This window comes from Palaemon carinicauda, chromosome 9 (genome assembly GCF_036898095.1).
Source record: "Palaemon carinicauda isolate YSFRI2023 chromosome 9, ASM3689809v2, whole genome shotgun sequence".
Lineage (NCBI taxonomy): Eukaryota > Metazoa > Arthropoda > Malacostraca > Decapoda > Palaemonidae > Palaemon > Palaemon carinicauda.
Window position 1 is genome coordinate 136087207 of NC_090733.1, and position 22554 is coordinate 136109760.

Here is a 22554-nt window from a genome sequence, read left to right on the forward strand (position 1 = left end):
AAATTAAAAATAACAGAATGGGTCCCTAGAGATTGATAAAGAAGCAGGGGAAGGAAGAGAAGACGATGGATTGACTAGTTAAGAAAATATGCGTGTGTAGACTGGCATAGAAGAACCATAAAAATGCGAATGTAAAATAACGTCTGAGGCCTTTGTCCTACAGTGGACTAGTAACAGCGAATGATGATGATGATATAAAAAAATTTTCTCTATCATTCTAACTACACTGTTAAATTTGCAGTAAAAATGATAAAAATCCTGGAATAAATGTTGCCAGGCGTTTGCCGTTTTAAAAACGGATCTCTTGACGTAAAGGAATGATATTACGGTCACCAATTCATAAAAGATAATAACAAAGTAGGGTACAAATTACGGTCGCTTTTAATTTACTGAAATACGACTAAAAACTATTTTTGTACGGAGAATTTCCGATTAAAATTCCTATTAAAATTACGGATCTTTTTAACAGTACCACGAGTTCTTTTCTAGAATAAATGTTTTTTATTTATTTTCTATAAAATGCAGTTTCTTCTACAATGCCTCAAATAATATTGATTTTATTCATCTTATTCGCCAGGTAACATCGCAAGCCTCTGGAGTCTGTTCCGGTGTCGCAAGACGAACATAGCAGCCAAAATCCAACTGGGGACTTTCTTCGGCGTCCAGCTGATCGTCTGTCTCCTGACTTTACCCGGGTTTTCCTACGTCAAGAAACTGGCTCTCCTGTGTCAGGCGGGGGACTTGCCCATGGGACTCAAGCTCCTGTTCCTTTTTACCCATACCCTGTTCTTGCCCATTGAGAGGATCAACTTCACGGCCATGGCCATTATGAGGTAAGATGTGTTGGGAGAAGCAATACTTCTTGTTAAATTTACGTAATGTTTCTTAGTGTTGTGAAAGCCAACTATTCTTCTTCACTTAAGTGGTTACTGCACTGTAATTGTTCAGTGTGGTTACTGCACTGTAATTGTTCAGTGTGGTTGCTGCACTGTAATTGTTTAGTGTGGTTACTGCACTGTAATTGTTCAGTGTGGTTGCTGCACTGTAATTGTTCAGTGTGGTTACTGCACTGTAATTGTTCAGTGTGGTTGCTGCACTGTAATTGTTTAGTGTGGTTACTGCACTGTAATTGTTCAGTGTGGTTGCTGCACTGTAATTGTTTAGTGTGGTTGCTGCACTGTAATTGTTCAGTGTGGTTGCTGCACTGTAACCGTTCAGTGTGGTTGCTGCACTGTAACCGTTCAGTGTGGTTGCTGCACTGTAACCGTTCAGTGTGGTTACTGCACTGTAACCGTTCAGTGTGGTTGCTGCACTGTAACCGTTCAGTGTGGTTGCTGCACTGTAACCGTTTAGTGTGGTTGCTGCACTGTAACCGTTTAGTGTGGTTACTGCACTGTAACTGTTCAGTGGCTAATTTCCTCTTGGTAAGGGTAGAAGAGACTCGTTAGCTATGGTAAGCAGCTCTTCTAGAAGGACACGCCAAAATCAAACCATTGTTCCCTAGTCTTGGATAGTGCCATAGCCACTGTACCATGGTCTTCCAGTGTCTTGGGTTAGAGTTCTCTTGCTTGAGGGTACATTCGGGCACATTATCTTGTTTCTCTTTCTCTTGTTTTGTTAATTTTTTATATTTTATATCGGAGATTTTTATTTTAATGTTGTTACTCTATCCTCACTGAGCTATTTTCCCTGTTAGGGGTCTTGGGCTTATAGCATCCTGCTTTTCCAACTAGGGTTGCAGCTTAGCTAGTAATAATAATAATAATAATAATAATAATAATAATAATAGATGTTACATGAGGCAATCGAATATGAAGAAATTTAGATAATTTCAACAGTATAAAAGAAAGTTCAATTTTCCTATGACATTTCCATAAAAATTTATATAGAACAGATTTCTTTATATAGCCTTTATGATAAACACTTTCAAACTCCCAAACACTTCTGAATCACTTGTATGGTTTTCTTCAAATTGTAAGAAAAGAGACATTGAACGGTTGTTCATTTTTATTATCGAAATTTCAGAAGAAACTTGGCTACAACCTTTGTATAGATTTGCCTTATTTCATATATGACTGGTGGCTGAATTAGTGAAACCTGAAATATGGTACCTTTATCATATAGCCTTTGAAAAATATTTTCAATTTTCATACACACACACTATATATATATATATATATATATATATATATATATATATAAAATTGGCACTGAATTGTCGCTGAAATAGCGCTGAATTGGCGCTGAATCAGCACTGATTCTTGCTGAATTGGCACTGAATCAGCGCTGAACTGGCAATGAATCAGCGCTGAATTGGTGCTAAATTGGCATTGAATCGTGCTGAATTGGCACATAAATCTTGTCGAACTGGTGTTGAATCAGCACTAAACTGGCATTGAATCAGCGCTGAATTGATGCTAAATTGACGCTGAATCGTGCTGAATCGGCACTGAATCTTGCTGAATTGGCACTGAATCAGTGCTGAATCGGTGCTATATTGACGCTGAATGGGCACTGAATCAGTGCTGAATTAGCACTGAATCAGCGCTGAACTGTCAATGAATCAGCGCTGAATTGGCACTGAATCGACACTAAATCCAATTTTATTGTTTATTCATTATAAACGTAGTTAACCCAATATGACTGACTATTCAATAGAAATAAAATATACTGTATTGTGTACTACAGCTCGTTTAAGCAAGATACATGCCAGTGCAAATGTACTGAAGTCTCAATATCCTATTTCGCTACGTAGATAAGCGTCTATATTCGGCTATTAACACTTTGAGTACAGGCAAAACGCACAAGATTGAGAGTGTACGATGTTTACAACGTAAGACAAAAACCAATTTTTTTAAAGATAAATGTAGGCACTCATTATTCATTGTTGGTGATTTATATATATATATATATATATATATATATATATATATATATATATATATATATATATATATTGTTTCTAATATTAGCAGCATGCGTGCATATATTGGCTAGTTATAGACACACACATACATACATACATATATATATATATATATATATATATATATATATATATATATATATATATATATATATGTGTGTGTGTGTATATATATATATATATATATATATATATATATATATATATATATATATATATATATATATATATATATATATATATATATATATATATATATATACTGTATATATGTGTTTAGATAACTTGTTAATGTATGAGCATTAGAAATTCAATATAATAGCACAACTCGAAAACGCCCACTATGAAAATGACGTAAATGAAGAATGCAATTTTCAAAGCCATTTAATTTTATATTCACTTTGGATACATGGTGGAACTGAACGCTAGTCTCTAGAAAAAAAGAAGAAAAGAATACCATTATAGCAAAAATTCTCTTATGCACATTTTGGCACTAGTTACAAACAAATCGGATACAAATTGACCACAATATAGCAAAAATATCTGTTTGACCTTTTCATGACCTTGACCTATGACCCAATCACTCCCAAAATCTACAGTTTCGGCACTCAGTTGAGTGCATACATTTGCCAACGCCAATTCCCTTATGCACATTTTGGCATTAGTTACATGCAAATTGGATACAAATTGGCCATAATATAACAAAAAAGATGTTTTTGACCTTTTATGACCTTGACCTTTGACCCAATCACTCTTAAATCATAGGATATGCAATTGACTTATGCACACTTTGGCACTAGTTTCATATAGATAGGATAAGAATTGACCATGATATAACAAAAAGATGTTTTTGACCTTTTCATGACCTTGACCTTTGACCCAATCACTTGAAATATCTACTGTTTCGATGCCAGATAATATCTATAAATCAATCAATCACTCCAAAAATCTAATCAATTGTCCTTGGATTGACCTTGACCTTTGACCCAATCACTCCAAAAATTTACTGTTTCGATGCCAGATAATATCTATAAATCAATCAATTAATCCCAAAATCTGATCAAATTGTCCTTGGATCATGGTTAATCATCCCACAAAATTTTATTACATTCGGTCAAATAGTTTTTGAGTTATGCGAATCACAAACAACCAATCATACAAACATAAATAAATGAATAAATAAATAAATAAATAAATAAACAAATAAATAAATAAATGAATAAACAAATAAATAAATGAATAAATGAATAAATAAACAAATAAATAAATAAATAAATAAATGAATAAATAAATAAATAAACAAATCAATAAATAAATAAATGAATAAATACACGTAAATAAATAAATGAATAAATACACATAAATAAATAAATGAATAAACAAATAAAACAAAAAAAATAAATAAATGAATAAATAAACAAATAAATAAATAAATGAATAGATAAACAAATAAATAAATAAATGAATAAATAAACAAATACTCGTTTATCAAAACAATCTTCACAACAAAGTTGGCGAAGGAGACAAAGTTAAAATAAAAGTGAGACTTTTGCCCAATTATTCAATTTTTTTCTTTTTCTTTTTTGTGACCCGTGTTTTTAGAGGGAGCATTTTTTTCAACGTTTATGTAGTCATATATTTTTCATTTTATCTGTCTTCCATATTTTTAACTTGTATAAAAAATGTGTGCAATGATTGAAGAAATTACTACTCCATCCCTAAAAGAAATAGCAGGCTTTCCTAACTACTTTCACGTAATTACGTATATATTTTATTTAAACTAAACTATCTTATTTTATTTTTCTTCCATTTTTTTTAAGTTTTTATAGTTTATATAGGAGATATTTATTTCAAAGTTGTTACTCTTCTTAAAATATTCTATTTTCTTTTTTTCCTTTCCTCACTGGGCTATGTTCCCTGTTGGAGCCTCTGGGCTTATAGCAAGCATCCTGCTTTTCCAACTAGGGTTGTAGCTTAGATAATAATAATAATAATAATATTTTTTTTTTACTTGTTCATTGTTCATTATTTCTCCTATCGTTTACTTATTTTCTTATTTCCTTTCCTCACTAGGCTATTTTTTCCCTGTTGGAGCCCCTGGGCTTATAGCATCCTGCTTTTCCAACTTGGGTTGTAGCTTAGCTAATAATAATAATAATAATAATAATAATAATAATAATAATAATAACAGTTCAATTCTCATCCAGTTAAAGGGAATCTCGCCCCTCAACCCCAATTTTAATATTTCAATGCACCGGAACTGTCTCTTACGCTTGAAGAATTCCCGGCGCCTTCCCTTCGCGTTATCGTTTCTGCTTTTGTAACGAATTGTAAGTCAACAGGATACCGTTTCAGACCTATGACGATTGAAAGGAAGTACCGCTAGCCAGCGATAAATCCCATGACGCAATACGCTACAATTTCCGGGAGATTCGACGATGGCTATTGGTCTAAATACGACTTTAAAAAAAAGAAAAATTTTGAGTGTGTTTTTCAATGTCCTTTGAATCATATGGAGTTGGACTAAGTTTCAAGTTGCATTTGTTATTATTATTATTATTATTATTATTATTATTATTATTATTATTACTAGCCAAGCTACAGGCATAGTTGGAAAAGCAAGATGCTATAATCCCAAGGGCTCCAACAGGGAAAAATACCCCAGTGAGGAAAGGAAATAAGGAAATAAATAAATGATGAGAACAAATTAACAATAAATCATTCTGAAAACAGTAACAACGTCAAAACAGATATGTCATATATATTATTATTACTAGCCAAGCTACAACCTTAGTTGGAAAAGCAAGATGGTATGAGCCCAAGGGCTCCAACAGGGAAAAATACCCCAGTGAGGAAAGGAAATAAAGAAATAAATAAATGATGAGAACAAATTAACAATAAATCATTCTGAAAACAGTAACAACGTCAAAACAGATATGTCATATATATTATTATTACTAGCCAAGCTACAACCTTAGTTGGAAAAGCAAGATGGTATGAGCCCAAGGGCTCCAACAGGGAAAAATAGCCCAGTGAGGAAAGGAAATAAATAAATGATGAGAACAAATTAACAATAAACCATTCTACAAACAGTAACAACGTCAAAACAGATATGTCATATATATACTATAAAAAGACTTATGTCGGTCTGTTCAACATAAAAACATTTGCTGCAACTAGAGACTGATATAGCCATAGATATCACTTATCTGCTGCCAGCTATTTTCTGCAACAAAGTTGTAAGTAAGAGTAATCTCTGCCAAGTGGTAATGAGGGCCACTCGTGAGCAAAACGTTTCGAAGTCATATTAAGAGTATACTTTGTCCTGTATCCATGTTACTCCTTTTCCATCTCTTGGTGTTATTCTCATCATTATTCTCCCCATAGCTCTTTGAGTTGTAACTAGCCTATGTTCTAAGGCTTCAGTAAGGCTCAGAGTCTCTGATGCATAAGTTAATACTGGTAGGACCATCTGATTTAATACAATACTTTTCTTTTTAGAGAGAGTGGCATTTTACGTTTCATAATATTATTTTGTTTGTCAAATGTTCTCCATATCATGCTGATATATATATATATATATATATATATATATATATATATATATATATATATATATATATATATATATATATATATATATATATATCAGCATGGGATGGAGAACATTTGGCAAAATGACATTATGAAATGTAAAATGCCACTCTCTCTAAAAAGAGAAATATTTAACCAGATGTTCCTACCAGTATTAACTTATGCATCAGGAGCTCTGAGCCCTATCTGTTATTTAATTATTTACCCCTTTACTTATCTATATATTTATCTCTTTATACTCTTTCCAGACTCATTGCAGTACGCTGGCCTCATCACTACAAGAAATTCGCCCAGGTCAAAGTGGTCGTCGCGTTAGAGATATTCATCTTCCTATACGTCCTCTCTCCTTGGCTCGTATCCTTCGCCATTGTAAGAATAAGCATATTGTTATTTTTCCTATTCTTTTTTTAATTCATAACCAGATATCCGTTGCGAGACACGTGATGTCAGTTTCCTGTCTAACGTTTGATGATTTTTTAGTCATGAAAGGGCACCATTCAAATTTTTTTTTTTTCTATTTTTTTTTAATAAATTAATATCCTTTCAGATATGGCTGGCAATTGCCATTCCTTTAATGCTATTAAATTATTAAATTTGCTCTATATTTTAATTTAAAGATTCAAGACCCTAAACTCTATGAAATTGCTTGAGGGTACACTCGGGCACACTATTATATCTAATTTCTCTTTCTCTTGTTTTGTTAATGTTTTCATAGTTTATATTGAAATATTTATCTAAATGTTGTTGCTGTTCTTAAAATATTTAATTTTTCCTTGTTTCCTTTCCTCACTGAGCTATTTTCCCTGTTGGGGCCCCTGGGCTTATAGCATCCTGCTTTTCCAACTAGGGTTATTATTATTATTATTATTACTAGCCAAACTACAACCCTAGTTGGAGAAGCAAGATGCTATAAGCCCAAGGGCTCCAATAGGGAAAAATAGCCCAGTGAGGAAAGGAAATAAGGAAATAAGTAAATGATGAGAACAAATTAACAATAAATCATTCTAAAAACAGTAACAACGTCAAAAACAGATAGGTCATATATAAAGTATAAAAAGACTCATGTCAGCCTGGTCAGCTTAGCAAGTAGTAGTAGCAATAATAATAATAATAATAATAATAATAATAATAATAATAATAATAATAATAATAATAGAAAGAGCGTTCAACAAAATCGGAATCAAGTAGAGATTGTAATGCAAAATAAATAATCTCAAGATGATAATATTGATACATCTTGACAAACAGCAAAACCACTAAAGAGAACGCACCCTCTTTTGTTTACCAGGAACTCCACAATATGTACCCAATTGAGGACCAAATGACTGTCACATTCAGTTTGGGAAAGGGACCAACTATCAGGAATATCTACCTGGTCCATGGCATAAATCACCTCTTCCCTACATTTGCTAGTTTGCTGGCCTATTCTCTCATGATGTACACGGTGAGTTGGTTTTTAGTCTTTAGGCCGGGAGTACACTAGCAACTCTGTGGAGCCACAAAGCCACAGAATCGTGTGGCGGGGATGTGGTCTCCCATAGGTTTCCATTGTTTTCAAAGCCACGCCACGCCTGTGGCGGGGATGAGCGACAGAGAGCTACAGTCGCTTGCCACAGTCACTAGTTTGCGCGGCAAAACTTGAAAACAATGGAAACCTACGGGAGACCACATCCCCGCCACACGATGCTGTGGCTTTGTGGCGCCACAGAGTCGCTAGTGTGCTACCGGCCTTATTGTTGAAGGATTTCCAGATATTATCAATCTCACTCACGAATCTAATATAAAATTCAGAGTTGACATACGAGGAAAGGACAGACTGCTGAGATATTAATTCCCCTGAAAACCATAGAGTAATTTCTGAGTGGTATGATTGCTAATTAATGTTCGTTTAAAAAAAAAAAACTTTAACTGTACAAATAACAACTTCAAATTTTCATTGCTGTAAGAATATCAAGTATCTCTTATATGAGGTCAATACTACATTATATTCTCCAAAATCAAACCATAGTTCTCTAGTCTTGGGTAGTGCCATAGCCTCTGCACCATGGTCTTCCACTGTCTTGGGTTAGAGTTCTTTTGCTTGAGGGTACACTCTGGCACACTATTCTATCTTATTACTCTTCCTCTTGTTTTGTTAAAGTTTTATGGTTTATATTGGAGATATTTATCTTAATGATGCTACTCTTCTTAGAAATTCTTATTTTTCCTAGTTTCCTTTCCTCACTGGGCTATTTTCCCTGTTGGAGCCACTGGGCTTATAGCATATCTTGCTTTTCCAGCTAGGGTTGTAGCTTAGCAAGTAATAATAATAATAATATGATGATGATGATGATGTTTCTTTCAGATGATCCGACAGAAACAAACGATGGGCATCCGCAACGACAAGAACACGACGACGATGGACCACGTCGCCTACACCATCCGCCTGGTTATCCTGGTCAACCTGCTACTGGATGTACCCCACACACTAGCCCATCTTATGAGGGTGAGCCAGGTGCCCTCGCTCATCATTCACAGCATCTTCTACATGCATCTGGCACTCGACCCCTTCATTTTCGTTGGCATGAACGCCCATTACCGCAAGGCACTGTTTGCCAGCTTTCGCTCATGCTTCAGCTGGGAGAGGAGCCACAATGTCCAATGGCACCAGGGTCTGCACGAGCCGGCTCAACGAATGAGTTTTCTGAACGCGTCTAACTCCTCTCAGACGCGTAGTGGTGGAACTGAATTGACAAATGACTCTGGGATTTCCAATGCCTGATTTTCCAAACTTACTTTATCTTGTAATCTCTCGTGAAATCATTGTTGTTTCACACAATGCAGTCAGTCGCAGACATGGCTTCAGGCTGACAAATGTCAACAGAAAAATAAGTTGTCAAATGTCAACAGAATAACCATCAAAATTAAACCTCAAGCTGATGAATGTTAACAGAGGAGCTATCAAAATTAAACCTGAAGTTGCTGAATGTCAACAGAATAACCATCAGAATTCAATCTCAAGGTTGATGAATGTTAACAGAAAAACCATCAGAATTAAACCTCAAGATGAATGAATGTTAATAGAAAAACCATCAGAATTAAACCTCAAGTTGATGAGTGTTAATAGAAAAACCATCAGAATTAAACTTCAAGTTGATGAATGTTAACAGAAAAATCATCAGAATTAAACCTCAAGATAAATGAATGTTAACAGAAAAACATTCAGAATTAAACCTCAAGTTGATGAATGTTAGCAGAAAAACCATCAGAATTAAACCTCAAGTTGATGAATGTTAACAGAAAAGCAAGCAGAATTAAACCTCAAGTTGATGAACGTTAACAGAAAAACCATCTGAGCTATAACTGGAGAAGGACTCTGATTTTGTTCCTTTCAAGATTCTCAGATTTTTTTGAAAAATGAGGCAGGGATTATTAATCCTTTTACCCTGGTATTTGTTATATAATTATATTTTGATTAAATTGACCTACATTTATGTAATATGACCTGTCAAAAAGGTTTACTTTGAAACATTGATCAATGTCAAGATTAAAATATTGTAATGATTTGTAAATCAAAGGTATTGTTGTATTCTAGAACAAGAGCTTCTCATAATTTATCAACATTTGTTGACGTCTCCCGTTTTGCGTATTGCATGGTATAGTTTGTCCTGAAATTTCTCGAGTCTCAAAGAAAACGGATCTCTTATATATAAAGAGTACAGCCAATGTATTTGGACAGACTTACCCTCCATTGCTGAATGCATTTGTAGACACATATCTGTGGCAATACTTGTTTACTTCCATTTTTACAACACATGATTTTTTCAAAGAAAACAGGAAGTTTGGAAGATCGGATTTTATCAGAACTATGTTCCTGTTTATCAATTAATTATAAAAACATCAAAATATTTAAACTTCTTTCTGGAAACTCTATGCTGAATTCATTTTGCTGACGTCAGCTGAGTTCAAAATCATCAATAAAGAATATCTTTACGAATTTGTGTAAATTGTTACTAATAGTTGAAATGTAAATATTTTATGAATCTTGTAAAATATTGTAAATATTTTCAGTAATTTTAGATATATTAATTGTTATATATTAGCTGGTTAGTATTTTCTTTCGCTGTTACCGATTTGTTATTTTCTATGATAAATTTATTAATAATTAATAATTCATAATCAACAATTAATAATAATGATAATAATAATAATTGTTAATAATAATAATGATTAATAATTAATGATAATGATTAATGATAATTAATGATAATACTAATCAATAATTAATGATAATACTAATCAATATTTAATGATAATTAATAACAATAATTAATAATTGATAATTAATAAATAAATAAATTAAAACAGTAATCAAAGCAACTTTTTATATAATCTACATTTTGATATATCTGACCGTAACAGAATAGACAATAAACATACTGTTCTGACATCAACGTGATGCCTCAAAAGATGCTCTTGATAACATTATTCAAAGAAAATATTAATTTTGAGAAAAAAAAAAGATTCCTGTGAGATTGTGTCCACTGTTTCTATATCATTATTATTATTATTATTATTATTATTACAGTATTATCATTATTATTATTATTATTATTATCATCAATATTATTACAGTACTATTATTATTATTTTATCATTATTATTATTATTGTTATTATTATTATTATTACAGTATTATTATCATTATTATTATTATTACTATTATTATTATTATTACTATTATCATTACTTGCTAAGCTACAACCCTAGTTGGAAAAGCAGGATGCTATAAGCCCAGGGCCTCCAACGGGGAAAATAATGTACCTGATTATGCTTAACATATGCTCTGAGAATATGCTGGAAATAAGAATATTTAAATACTATTCCTGTAATTTTTAATTTCCTTTTCATTGCAAAACAAGAGGGGGCACTCAGTAGAGAGCATACCTTCGCCACTTCAAGCAGTCTTATTTTGCTCTTAACTCCACTACGTATTTGTATTTCGATGTATTTTCTTCAAAATCTAATGGATTTATCCTTGTGTCATTCCTCAAATGTCTACCAAATTTAGTTTAAATTGGTTCAGTAATTTTTGTGTACTATTCACAAACAAACAATGAACTAACAAACTATTTGCCATTTACCTAATTATTATTATTACTTGCTAAGCTACAACCCTATTTGGAAAAGCAAGACGCTATAACACCAGGGGCTGCAACAGGGAAAATAGCCCAGTGAGGAAAGGAAACAAGGAAAAATAAAATGAACTAACAAAATATTCGCCATTTACTTTATTATTATTATTATTATTATTATTATTACTAGCTAAGCTACAACCCTAGTTGGAAAAGCAAGACGCTATAAGCCCAGGGGCTCCAACATGGAAAATAGCCCAGTGAGGAAAGGAAACAAGGAAAAATAAAATATTTTAAGAACAGTAACAACATTAAGATAAATATACCAGTAAGACGCTATAACCCCAGGGCCTCCAACAGGGAAAATAGCCCAGTGAGGAAAGGAAACAAGGAAAAATAAAATGAACTAACAAAATATTCGCCATTTACTTAATAATAATAATAATTATTATTATTATTATCATTATTATTATTTATTACTTGCCAAGCTACAACCCTAGTTGGAAAAGCAAGACGCTATAAGCCCAGGGGCTCCAACAGTGAAAATAGCCCAGTGAGGAAAGGAAACAAGGAAAAATGAAATATTTTAAGAACAGTAACAGCATTAAAATAAATATTTCCTATGTAAACTATAAACACCTTAACAAAACAAGAGGAAGGGAAATTAGATAGAATAGTGTGCCAGAGTGTACCCTCAAGCAAGAGAACTCTTGTGATTATTTTCAAAGTACTGCTGCGTAATTGTACTTTGATGTACTTTATCCAAAATGGTATATATTTATCCTTGGATCATACTCCACACGACTACCAAGTTTGGTCGAAATCGGTACAGTAGTTTTTGTGTGAAGATACTCACAAAGAAATAAATGAACGACGAATGGTAGCATACATACTCTTCGCAAAATAGCGTATCTCTTGACATAGAGGTTGTCTGCTAGACTTAGAGTAAAAACACTTCATCATCATCATCATCATCTCCTACGGCTATTAACGCAAAAGGGGCTCGGTTAGATTTCGCCAGTCGTTTCTATCTTGAGCTTTTAATACAATACTTCTCCATTCATCATCATCTACTTCGCGCTTCGTAGTCCTCAGCCATGTAGGCCTGGGTCCTCCAACTCTTCTAGCGCCTTGTGGAGCCCAGCTGAACGTTTGGTGAACTAATCTCTAATGGGGAGTGCGAAGAGCATGCCCAAACCATCTCCATCTACCCTTCATCGTGATCTCATCCACATATACCATTGACAGTTAATTATATATAACGATTATTTTATGAAAAAGACTAAAGTTTTAGTGATATAAAGTCACTCTCTGCCCTTGCCAACAATACCTACGCACGTACAGCTGGCTTCATTAATTCCGGTACACTTCACGGGAAGCTAAGGAGACGTCAGTGTATCGTAATAAGTGAGGCCAACTGTACATGCCGTTTTTCTCATACAATACACAGATAAGCATATTTGTAAACACAGTTTACAAAGACGTAGAATGCTAATAGAAAGCACAAGATAAAAATCTTAGAACGAAATACAAGAAATAATATATCCACTGCCAGGTAAAAGATGGTATTGTGTGTATATAGGCTGTTTATATCTTAACGTGTATGAAAATAATAAAATACATTACAAACACATATATGCATTTATATGCAGTATATATATATATATATATATAATTATCATTATTATTACTTGCTAAGCTACAACCCTAGTTGGAAAAGCAGGATGCTATAAGCCCAGGGGCTCCAACTGGGAAAATAGCTCAGTGAGGAAAGGAAACAAGGAAAAATATAAGATTTTAAGATCAGTAACATTAAAATAAATATTTCCTATATAAACTTTAAAAACTTAGAAAAAAACAAGAAGAAAAATACGATAGAATAGTGTGCCCAAGTGTACCCTCAAGCAAGAGAACTCTAATCCAAGACAGTGGAAGACCATGGTACAGAGGCTATGGCATTACCCAAGACTAGAGAACAATGGTTTGATTCTGGATTGTCCTTCTCCCAGAAGAGCTGCTTATATATATATATATATATATATATATATATATATATATATATATATATATATATATATATATATATATATACCGCGTGCGTTTGCCAGCCTTATAGTAAATAATTTATTAAGCATACCATAGGACTTTCTGAAACCTAGAAATAAATAATGTATCGCATGACTAAGGCTACATAATACAGTCTTACATTATAATATATATTATTTTCTATATTTACGTATAGCCAACCCTTTCTCAGTGGGGAGACCTTAACGTAGTGAAAGGGTTTGTGTATCACCATGATCATGCAATGCTGTAGGCCTACTAGTCTGGGACAGCCAAACTAGGTTGGTTTGCCTTGAGCGATCAGACAAAAGTCTTCCATCATCGCTAATCTACTCTGACCAGAGTAGCGATGATATGAAAACTTAACCAGAGTAGTCCTTGAAAATCAACTGGAAGTTCGAACAACTTAGCATTTAGCCAACAAGAAAGGTCAAAGGTTATAGAGTCTTAAAGAATATTTATCTTCATAAAAAGATTTTTCAACAATTCACAGTTAATTTTGTATATTTTTCTTTCGGTTGTGAGAGAGAGAGAGAGAGAGAGAGAGAGAGAGAGAGAGAGAGAGAGAGAGAGAGAGAGAGAGAGAGAGAGAGAGAGAGAGAGTTTAATGAACCTTTAAATATATAACACCACTAACTTCCCTGTCGTATTCTGCCAATAGAAGATAATCTTGATTGACCCCATTTTAAAAGTGTAATCAAAACAAAAACTGAATTAATTGAATAAATGAAAAAAGTCCAAATATTTCAAAGTTTTTCATTTGATCTCCCGTTTGACTGACCAAAACAAAGCTTCTTATCAGTAATAAATTGCAAATTGCAATTTGATTATACGACGCAATCTACTTACACCCGATAAACCATTTTAAGATTAAATTCATCCTAAAGTTAATATAAATTCATAATCATAACGTTGAAATGATTAATCAAACGTATTGTAATCAATCAAACATGAATAATAGATGAATTTCAGCACAATATGTTATGTCACCTGAGCGTTTATAAGATTGACAACAACATTCCCCCAGGTACGCATATCACAGGTCTCATTAACCTGTTTGTCTGTATTCACAGGTAAATATATAAGAAAATATACTTGAATATGAAGCTATTGGATATATAGGAATCTGATATATTGCCACTATAGTGTATGCTGTTGTCTGCTACCTAAGACAATGAGCTTACCGTGGGCCCTGTGTGGGGTAACGTATGCGTTGTATAGGCATAGCTTATTTCTTATATAGGAGTTATATAATGGCAATCTAATTTCAATTAAGTTCTGGGATGTTCTGTGTCTGTTATGATGATGAAGTATTTTATAAATGTTCTAGTTTAAAAGATGTGTGAAATCAAGATTTTTTAAATTTTAAAAATTTCCAGTTTAAAAGATGTGAGAAATCAAGATTTGGAGCCTTTATCAGCGGCCAGTTCCTCACACGTTGATTAAAAATGGACATTGATTAACCTAAACATTCCCCCCTGACCTAACCTACAAGCCGTGTCCTTACCTACTTACCTAATGGGGGTGCTAATGCCCCCTTACGACCCCCTTACACTCCCGTATTCTAAGACATTATAATACATACAGGTGGCCGTTATCATACATACACCCCCTAGATTTTTTGGTATTATTGTACTGTATTACAGGGTAATGTAACCTAAGGAAAAAAATACTTATTTTCTATAGAAATAGGTCTGTTCTCTTCAAAAATGACACTCGTTCCTGTCGGAAATGAATAGTTTCAGAAATATGTATATATGTTAATGTAACATTGCTAATGTTAGCAAAGCGAGCCAGTGGTGGAACAAGAATTATTATATTTAGCGTTGCTAATGTTAACGGAACATTGCTAATGTTAGCGTGTGCAGCTCAACATTACCGCTTGCAAGTACATAAGAGCTTCATGTTTTTGTTTTCTGGCGAGCGAAGCGAGGCCACGGCGGAACAAGAGCCTTTATATTTAAAAATTTTAACATAAAATATGTTTCCCTCTAGTAAATAACATTTTTCAATATTAATCTTACCGTTGATCATGTAGCTGCAGCTCTGCTGCCCGACAGAAAAAACCTACGGGCGGAATACGCCAGCGATCGCTATACAGGTGGGGGGGTGTACATCAACAGCGCCATCTGTCTAGTAGGTACTCAAGTACTTCTTGTCAACAAAGAACCAATTTTCTCTCTGTCGTGCCACCGGCAAGACCTACTTGATACGCTGTTGTTTTCTGGAGTTGATTTTCACGTTATTTGGTGAAGTATTCTCTCTAGTTATTAGCTTTCGCTGTGCAGAAGTTATCCTCAATACTTTCTCACTTTCATTGATTAGATTTTGGATTATTTGTTGACGACTTGGATAGATTTTGGATTTCCCCCCTTTGACTAATTCAAGATGTCTGACCCTACTCAAGTCCCCAAGTACAGGAAGTGTAGCGCTAGGGACTGTTCTAGGCGTCTTCCGAAGGCCTCGATCGATCCGCACACCGTTTGTTCCAATTGTAGGGGTAAAGCCTGTCAATTGGAAGATCGATGTGAGGAATGCGCTGGGCTTTCGGAATTCGATTTTCAAGAATTCCTTAAGTATGCACGTAGGCTAGAGAAGGATAGGATCAGGAGGAGTTCGTCTAGCTCTATTGATTTTTCCTCTCCCCATGCCCCTCAACCTTTTCCTTCCCCTGTAGTGGTTACACCCGACCCTCCTACTAGCTCTCATCAACCTTCGATGGCGGACATGATGCGTGCCATTCAGGCTCTTGGTGAGAGAGTTGAGTCATTAGCGAATGACCGCAATCAACTCCTGGCTGACGTCAGGGAGTTGAAAGAGAAAAGTGCAGTGGGAAGTGAAGTGAGTGTCAGTGCTGTGAAAAGTGTCAGTGTTACGCATGAGGGTGCGTCTGTTCGTGCCTGTCGTCCTCCCAGTCCGGGACCTCTTGCAAGCTCCCAAGCCCAGGGGAGAAGCAATGTCGTACGACCAAAGGGTTCGACAGGCCTTGATCAGCGGACAGACGTTCCCTCCGTGGTTGAGGACGTATCTTGCCGAGATCGTCCCACCCACAAACAGACGAGTGAGCCCATTCATTCCTCGTCTGCGGAAGAAGTTTCTCGTCAGAAACGCTGGATCAAGGTCTCACGACCTCTCAAGCGCAAGGTCCCTTCCGAACGAGTCCAACGGCCCAGGTGTAGCCACTGGGTCAGTTCGGACTCGCCGCAGTCCTCCGTAGACTGCACACCTCCCAAGAGAGGTAGAGTGGTTCCGCAGCAGGCAATCACTCCGTCTGTTGCCGCACCAGCCGCTGTAGACCCTAAGTGGTCTTTGCTGCAGTCTATGCAGACTCAGCTAGCTTCCTTCATGCAGGAGTATCGTGCTGAGAAGGTTGACGATGCACCCGTTAGCCTACAACCTGCCACGGTTGTGCGCCCAGCTGACACTGCGGCTGCCTGCTCCCACACTCCGGCTGTGAGAGCTCCACCACCTATGCGCAGTCGACCCTGCCAGACGCATGTTGACGTTAGCCGACGTGCAGCACCCTCCGTTGCCGTGCGTGAGCTACCGCATCAGCAGGAAGGTGGAGTCAAGCTGCCGTGTTTTGACGCGGTGCGTCAGTCTCCGCCACCCTCAGTGGTCCCCACCACGCACCACCACTCCGCTTTGGTTGTTGCCAGCTCTCAGACTGACCAACAGCGGCATGATGTTGGATCCAGTGCAGCTACGCATGCACCCGTGCTGCCGGATTCTGCCGTTCAGAGTCCTCCTTTGCCACTTCCTCCTCAGCATTCGGATGAAGGAATCTCTGATGACGACGAAGCTGCGCATTTGGACGACCAACACTCCGACATAGATGAACCCAAGACTACGCCTCCCTCCTTAGACTTTAGGAAAGTCCTTGCCCTGTTTAAGGAGTTGTATCCGGACCAGTTTGTGTCTGCAGCTCCACGCTCACCTCCCTCTGAGTTCGCTTTAGGCATGCAGTCAGCAGCTCCTGCCTTTACGAAGCTCGTACTCGCTCACTCGTCCAAGAGAGCTTTTAGGGTACTGGGAGAGTGGTAGCAGGCCAAGAAGCAGCTTGGGAAGACATCCTTCTTGTTTCCCCCAGCCAAGCTTGCTTCCAGATCTAGCGTCTGGTATGCCATGGGAGAGGTTCTCGGCTTGGGTGTTCCTGCCTCTGCCCAGGGCGACTTCTCAAGTCTGGTAGACTCTCCCCGCAGACTGGCTATGAGACGCTCCAAGATTTGCTGGACTTCTTCGGACATGGACCATCTTTTTAAGGGAGTTTTCCGTGCTTTCGAGATCTTTAACTTCCTGGACTGGTGTTTGGGAGCGTTGAGCAGGAAGACCTCCCCTGCGGATAAGGATTCTGCCATGCTCATCATGTCCTGCATGGACAAAGCCATACGGGATGGGTCTGGCGAGTTTGCGGCTTCTTTCGTGTCTGGAGTTCTCAAGAAGCGGGATCACCTTTGCTCCTTCTTGTCGGCGGGAGTCACCCTATGTCAGAAGTCAGAACTGATGTTTGCTCCGCTATCGAAGTGTCTCTTTCCTGAAGAGTTGATCAAGGGGATTGCCGCCTCGTTGATCCAGAAGGACACTCATGACCTGGTGGCGTCATCCGCACGTAAAGTCACAGCTTTACCTTCCGTGCCTAGACCTAGGATGGACACACCAGCGTCTAGGTTCATTCCGCCCTTTCGTGGCAGAACCTCCAGCAGAGGAGGTACTCGTGCCGTTAGTCAACGTGGCAACAAGAAGAAGGGTTCCAAGTCCTCAAAAGGCAGCGTCTGACTGCCACCTTCTTCAGACAGCAGTGGGAGCCAGGCTCAAGAACTACTGGCAGGCCTGGGAGAACGGGTGCAGACGCACAGTCTGTGAAGTTACTCAGAGAGGGGTACAGGATTCCATTCTTGCGCAAGCCCCCTCTAGCAACAACTCCCATCGACCTCTCTCCCAGGTACAGAGAGGAGGACAAGAGGCTAGCTTTACAGCAAGAGGTGTCTCTCTTGCTACAAAAGGGAGCGGTAGTCATAGTCCGGGACCATCAATCCCCGGGCTTCTACAACCGTCTCTTCTTAGTGGCGAAGAAGACAGGAGGGTGGAGACCGGTGCTAGACGTCAGTGCTCTAAATGTCTTTGTCACCAAGCAGACGTTCACCATGGAGACGACGAAGTCGGTTCTAGCATCGGTCAGGAAGGAAGACTGGATGGTCTCGTTAGACCTAAAGGACGCGTACTTTCACGTCCCCATCCACCCAGATTCCCAACCTTTTCTAAGGTTCGTTTTTGGGAAGGTGGTATACCAGTTCCAAGCCCTGTGCTTTGGCCTAAGCACGGCACCTCTAGTGTTTACCAAACTGATGAGGAATATTGCCAAATTCCTGCATTTAGCAGACATCAGAGCCTCCCTCTATTTGGACGACTGGCTTTTAAGAGCTGCGTCAAGTCGTCGCTGTCTGGAGAATCTAAAATGGACTCTGGATCTGACCAAGGAATTGGGTCTCCTGGTCAATATGGAAAAGTCCCAACTCGTCCCATCCCAAACTATAGTATATCTAGGTATGGAGATTCAGAGTCAAGCTTTTCGGGCTTTTCCGTCGGCCCCCAGAATCAGTCAAGCCCAAGAATGCATCCAGAGCATGCTGAAGAAGAACCGATGTTCAGTCAGACAGTGGATGAGTCTGATAGGGACGCTTTCATCGCTGGACCAGTTCATCGCGTTAGGGAGACTCCACCTCCGACCCCTTCAGTATCACCTAGCTGCTCACTGGAGAAAGGACATGACGCTAGAAGCGGTCTCAGTTCCTATCTCCGAGAAGATGAAGTCTGCACTGACTTGGTGGAAGAACAACATTCTGCTCAGGGAAGGTCTACCACTGGCTGTTCAGACCCCCGACCACCTTCTCTTCTTGGACGCATCGGACACGGGCTGGGGTGCGACACTGGACGGTCGGAAATGCTCGGGCACGTGGAATTCGGATCAAAGAGCACTGCACATCAACTGCAAGGAGCTACTGGCAGTTCATCTGGCCTTGAGAAGCTTCAAGTCCCTCCTTCTAGGCAAGGTGGTGGAAGTGAACTCCGACAACACCACAGCCTTGGCGTACATCTCCAAGCAAGGAGGGACTCATTCGATGACGTTGTTCGAGATCGCAAGGGACCTCCTCACCTGGTCAAGAGATCGAAAAATATCTCTAGTAACGAGGTTCATTCAAGGCGACATGAATGTCATGGCAGACCGCCTCAGCCGGAAGGGTCAGATCATCCCAACAGAATGGACCCTTCACAAGAATGTTTGCAACAGACTATGGGCCCTGTGGGGTCAGCCCACCATAGATCTGTTCGCTACCTCGATGACCAAGAGGCTCCCAAATTATTGCTCACCGATTCCGGACCCAGCAGCAGTTCACATAGATGCCTTTCTTCTGGATTGGTCCCATCTAGACCTTTATGCGTTCCCCCCGTTCAAGATTGTCAACAAGGTACTGCAGAAGTTCGCCTCTCACGAAGGGACAAGGTTGACGTTGGTTGCTCCCCTCTGGCCCGCGAGAGAATGGTTCACCGAGGTACTGCAATGGCTAGTAGACGTTCCCAGGACTCTTCCTCTAAGAGTGGACCTTCTGCGTCAGCCGCATGTAAAGAAGGTACACCCAAGCCTCCACGCTCTTCGTCTGACTGCCTTCAGACTATCGAAAGACTCTCAAGAGCTAGAGGCTTTTCGAAGGAGGCAGCCAGAGCGATTGCCAGAGCAAGGAGGACATCCACTCTCAAGGTCTACCAGTCAAAATGGGAAGTCTTCCGAAGCTGGTGCAAGGCGAATTCAGTATCCTCAACCAGTACCTCTGTAACTCAGATAGCTGACTTCCTTTTACACCTAAGGAAGGTAAGATCCCTTTCAGCTCCTACGATCAAAGGTTACAGAAGCATGTTGGCAGCAGTCTTCCGCCACAGAGGCTTAGATCTTTCCAACAACAAAGATCTACAGGACCTCCTTAAGTCTTTTGAGACCTCGAAGGAGCGTCGGTTGACCACACCAGGTTGGAACTTAGACGTGGTTTTAAGGTTCCTGATGTCAGCAAGGTTCGAACCGCTTCAATCAGCCTCTTTTAAAGATCTCACTTTGAAGACTCTTTTCCTCGTCTGCTTAGCAACAGCTAAAAGAGTCGGTGAGATACACGCCTTCAGCAGGAACATAGGATTTACATCTGAAACGGCTACATGTTCCTTACAGCTTGGTTTTTTAGCTAAAAACGAACTCCCTTCTCGTCCTTGGCCCAAATCGTTCGAGATTCCAAGTCTGTCCAGTTTGGTTGGAAACGAACAAGAGAGAGTACTATGCCCAGTAAGAGCTCTTAAGTACTATTTAAGACGTACGAAGCCATTACGAGGACAATCAGAAGCTTTATGGTGCTCTATTAAGAAACCTGCTTTACCGATGTCGAAGAACGCAGTTTCTTATTACATCAGACTTTTGATTAGAGAAGCTCATTCCCATCTGAATGAGGAAGACCATGCTTTGCTGAAGGTAAGGACACATGAAGTTAGAGCTGTCGCAACTTCAGTGGCCTTCAAACAAAACAGATCTCTGCAGAGTGTAATGGATGCAACCTATTGGAGAAGCAAGTCAGTGTTCGCATCATTTTACCTTAAAGATGTCCAGTCTCTTTACGAGAACTGCTACACCCTGGGACCATTCGTAGCAGCGAGTGCAGTAGTAGGTGAGGGCTCAACCACTACATTCCCATAATCCCATAACTTTTTTTAATCTTTCTCTTGAAATGTTTTTATTGTTGTTTTTGGGTTGTACGGAAGGCTAAGAAGCCTTTCGCATCCTGGTTGATTTGGCGGGTGGTCAAATTCTTTTCTTGAGAAGCGCCTAGATTAGAGGTTGTGATGAGGTCCTTTAGTATGGGTTGCAGCCCTTCATACTTCAGCACCTAGGAGTCGCTCAGCATCCTATGAGGATCGCGAGGCTCAGTAAGGAAGACGTACTTAAAAAGGCAGAGTAATTGTTCAAGTCGACTTCCTTACCAGGTACTTATTAATTTTATGTTTGTTATTTTGAATAACTGCTAAAATGAAATACGGAATACTTAGCTTCTAATGTTAACATGTATGCTGGTCTCCACCCACCCCCCTGGGTGTGAATCAGCTACATGATCAACGGGTAAGATTAATATTGAAAAATGTTATTTTCCTTAGTAAAATAAATTTTTGAATATACTTACCCGTTGATCATGAATTAAAGGACCCGCCCTTCCTCCCCATAGAGACCCAGTGGACCGAGGAGAAAATTGGTTCTTTGTTGACAAGAAGTACTTGAGTACCTACTAGACAGATGGCGCTGTTGATGTACACCCCCACCTGTATAGCGATCGCTGGCGTATTCCGCCCGTAGGTTTTTTCTGTCGGGCAGCAGAGCTGCAGCTACATGATCAACGGGTAAGTATATTCAAAAATTTATTTTACTAAGGAAAATAACATGTTTTAACCGGTTTTCACCTTCATTTCAACCGCAACAACAGCAACCAATTTGGCTACTTGAAGTTAGTCGAACTGGTTTTTCTGTTTGTTTGCAGTTGAAATAAAGGTCAAATTCGGTTAAATCACGTTATTTGCTACAAGAAAACATATATTTTATGTTCGAAATGATACCCCCTAATACAGTAAAATATTACCGAGTCTTTTTCATAGTTGCCCATTGCAGCTTATCTAAGTCTTGGTTGAGGTTAGTCTTTGCTTAGCCTAGATTTTGCAGGAAAGTGTCCTGTTTTTGGGTAGTTGAGAAACATTTCCAAGAAGATAATTTGGGCCGTACCTGTATGTATGATAGCGGCCACATGTACGTATGATGACGGCTGACTAAGAATA

The 22554-nt window shown here is 38.2% G+C and overlaps 2 protein-coding genes across 3 annotated transcripts in view; both read left to right on the forward strand.

Moving 5' to 3' along the window:
• Positions 1–10421, forward strand: part of LOC137647172 (uncharacterized) — an 11516-nt gene extending 1095 nt beyond the window's left edge. Inside the window, exons 2-5 of the mRNA XM_068380455.1 lie at positions 578–833; positions 6769–6889; positions 7809–7964; positions 8865–10421. Coding sequence (XP_068236556.1) covers positions 578–833; positions 6769–6889; positions 7809–7964; positions 8865–9281 — 950 coding nt within the window. The 3' untranslated portion in view covers positions 9282–10421. The remainder of the gene's footprint in view (positions 1–577; positions 834–6768; positions 6890–7808; positions 7965–8864) is intronic.
• A 4238-nt stretch (positions 10422–14659) lies between these two features.
• The window catches only part of LOC137647171 (ELMO domain-containing protein 3-like), a 37787-nt gene continuing 29892 nt past the window's right edge, over positions 14660–22554 (forward strand). Inside the window, exon 1 of one of the 2 annotated variants that reach the window (XM_068380453.1) lies at positions 14660–14725. The gene's annotated coding sequence lies outside the window, so the exon portion shown is untranslated. Of the gene's footprint in view, positions 14772–22554 lie in introns of both variants that reach the window. The other variant, XM_068380454.1, reaches the window with a different exon arrangement.